The 2787-nt window shown below is 32.0% G+C and overlaps 1 protein-coding gene across 1 annotated transcript; it reads right to left on the bottom strand.

Annotated features, from left to right (window-relative positions):
• Positions 1-323: 323 nt before the first annotated feature.
• On the bottom strand, positions 324-2175 carry LOC107813286 (putative transmembrane ascorbate ferrireductase 3). Its single transcript, XM_016638540.2, has 4 exons — positions 1906-2175; positions 1774-1822; positions 1201-1400; positions 324-776 (listed from the first exon to the last, which is right to left on the bottom strand). The coding sequence occupies exons 1-4, from the start codon at positions 2062-2064 to the stop codon at positions 513-515; spliced, it is 672 nt and encodes a 223-aa protein (XP_016494026.1). The 5' UTR covers positions 2065-2175; the 3' UTR covers positions 324-512.
• Positions 2176-2787: the final 612 nt, after the last annotated feature.

Genomic DNA, 2787 nt, shown 5'->3' with positions numbered 1-2787 from the left:
GTACACACAAAATTATATTTAACTTAATTAAGTGACTTAATAAGGTGAAAACATACAATGTGTAACTGTAACTATTTGTCTCGTGTAAACATATTTTACCCCGTGATGTCTCTCAATTGAACCCCTCCCCTCAGTGGCGGATTCACATAGAAGATGAATATTCTATTTACTATTCTCCTGAATAGAAGATTCCCACTGGTCTTTATATTCTTTTACATTGACGATACTGACAAATCTTCATCATCCCTAAATCATTTTATTTGATATTAAGTACTTACAATTTAGCTAATTAAGTACAGTGCACTCGTAAGTAGAGCTACAGAAGAAAAATGAAGAAAAATATTTCATTATAATAAACTTCAATTACAATTTCCACAATTCGAAATCAAAACAAAAATAGAAAAAAGAGAATAAATTAAACAACAAAATCAATCCATCAATATGTCACTCCTCTGTGTGTAAAACTGTTTATTAATTTGACAGATAATAGGAGATTTATTTTTGGGAAATAATTATGCATAACGTGCAAGAGCAACTGAAATGTCAACGGAGATTCCAAAAAGAAGGATGAATATTGCAAGGAAGTTAATCAAAAGTGATTCTCCAGAAAATAATTGGAGCTGCATCAATGTGATTTTCTGCATTAATCCAGTCAAAGCTGCAACAATTGTCATGTAAAAGATTGCTCTACCACCTGATATGTGCCATGGAAGATTCATTGCCCTTGTTTCTTTTCTTGTGTATGGTAACATGTACATACACAGCCCAACCAACCACTGCAAATTTAAATTAAGAATAATAAAGATTGAAAGAAAAATGAACCAATTTACTTTATTGATCAAAATTGATACTCATAACTAGATGGCTAACCACAACAACTAATCTCAAAAGAGCTCCAAACCAATTAACGAGGAAATGGTTTAACATAACCTTTTATAATTTGAATAGAAGAAAATGACACAAACCGCAGTGATCTCTTGTGTTTTATTTTGATGAAATATCTCGGAAGATTTGACATAAAACTAAAAAGATTTTGCATTGGATCATAAAATTAGATGAAGTCCATATATTAGAGGGCGATTTGAGAAACTCATTTAAAGGTTTAACCGAAGAATAGATGATAAGAAAAATTAAATTCCTAAATAACAAGAATAATAGAGAATATAATGTATAGTATGTATTTTGGGTCCCAATATATACCTGCAAAATGTATAGGCAGATAATGGCAATGCCTATCCAGGAGTGGAAGCTATACATGTGTCTTAAATTCCTTCTATCATGGTACTTGAAAGCAGCATGTATCCCAACGAACCCAAGACAAATTGCAGCTAAATGTAGTAACAAATGTGCCGCTTTCTGCACTTTCCTATCTGCTCTCACTGTCTTGTATGCCATCAGTGCTGCTCATACAAAACATGTCATCATGTTAAAAATAATTATATCTATTACGTACTCACTATCGTTCGAGTTTATGTGAATTTTTCGAAATACGAAGATCAATTAACCTTACTTTTAATGTTTATTCGGACACGTAACTTCGTGTTGGGAACTTGTATCCTGAACTTCTTTGTACCTTAGTGTTTTTTAGCTGGATTTGTACCATGGTATATTTAAGGTTCTCATCTACTTTATTGACCGCTAAATTTGCAGCGGAATTAGTGTTTTACGTACGAGTTCAGTAAAATTCAACTTTGAAAAGTACATAATAGTAAACCTATTTCTATTGTTTCTTTTTTGTTCATGTATTAATTAGGGAGAATACTAAGTGCTTACCTTGGCCAGACAAGAAAATCATCCCCAAGAACATCAAAAGTGGGTGAACCTGCAGAAAGTAATAGTGACATTTAACAATAGTAAAGTCTCTGACATTATTAACTAACTGAATATAACAAGGTATATACATACATTAAATATCTGATTTGGATAGTATGAAAAAAGATTAACGCCTTCACGATAATGAAGCAACCAAACCAGCATAAGAATCAAAGCTAAAAGACCAAACAAGTGTGCAAAAATTGTTATCCTTGAAGCTGGTCGATAATACTGGTATGTTACAGGATCCATGGCTTCTATGTTGCAGAAAAAGGGGTTTGTAGCTGAAGAAAATGAAGAGAAAAATCCAGTTCGATTTTTATTTTGACATTTTGGTGTATGATTTGGTCACCATATATAGAAAGCTAGCATAAATAAATAAATTAAAAGAGCAGAGGATGTATACTTTGTTTAAATGGTTTTGCTTCTTACGAAAGGTTGGTATACATTTCTTAACTTTGTGCATTGGCAAGGCATAAGGGAGAGGACAAAGCCAGCACTTGTAGGTCTATTGCCTGATAAACAACGTTAAAAAGAACATTTATTTTGCTTTTTCATGTTTTATTTTCCCTTCTTCTCCTCTTATGTTAATCTTCTGAAATATATATATCTTCAAGATATTCTGTGACTAATCTTTGGTTAATTAAAATTAACATTCTCTAAAGAAAGCTGAACTGAACTGCATGCACAAGCGATTCCCAAAGGATTAAATACCAGAGAATAAGAAAAGTAAATGCAAAAGAAGGCTATGTTAAGACAAAGGTATCTGTATAGAATGAGAAAAGTTCTCAGGCAGATCTCTTTACACCCACCCCTTGTAAAAGTAAAAGAATTAGTCAACTTCACCAACCCTTATATATATTTATATATATATATATATGTTTATGACAACATGAATTAATTTACAAGTGCCCCATATATGAATATTACAACAGACCTACAAACACTCTATGAATCTACAAACACTACAAGAGT

The sequence above is a fragment of the Nicotiana tabacum genome, chromosome 18 (genome assembly GCF_000715075.1).
Source record: "Nicotiana tabacum cultivar K326 chromosome 18, ASM71507v2, whole genome shotgun sequence".
In the NCBI taxonomy this organism is placed as follows: Eukaryota; Viridiplantae; Streptophyta; class Magnoliopsida; order Solanales; family Solanaceae; genus Nicotiana; species Nicotiana tabacum.
Note: the sequence above shows the minus strand (reverse complement) of the source record. Positions and strands in the feature narration are given on the sequence as shown.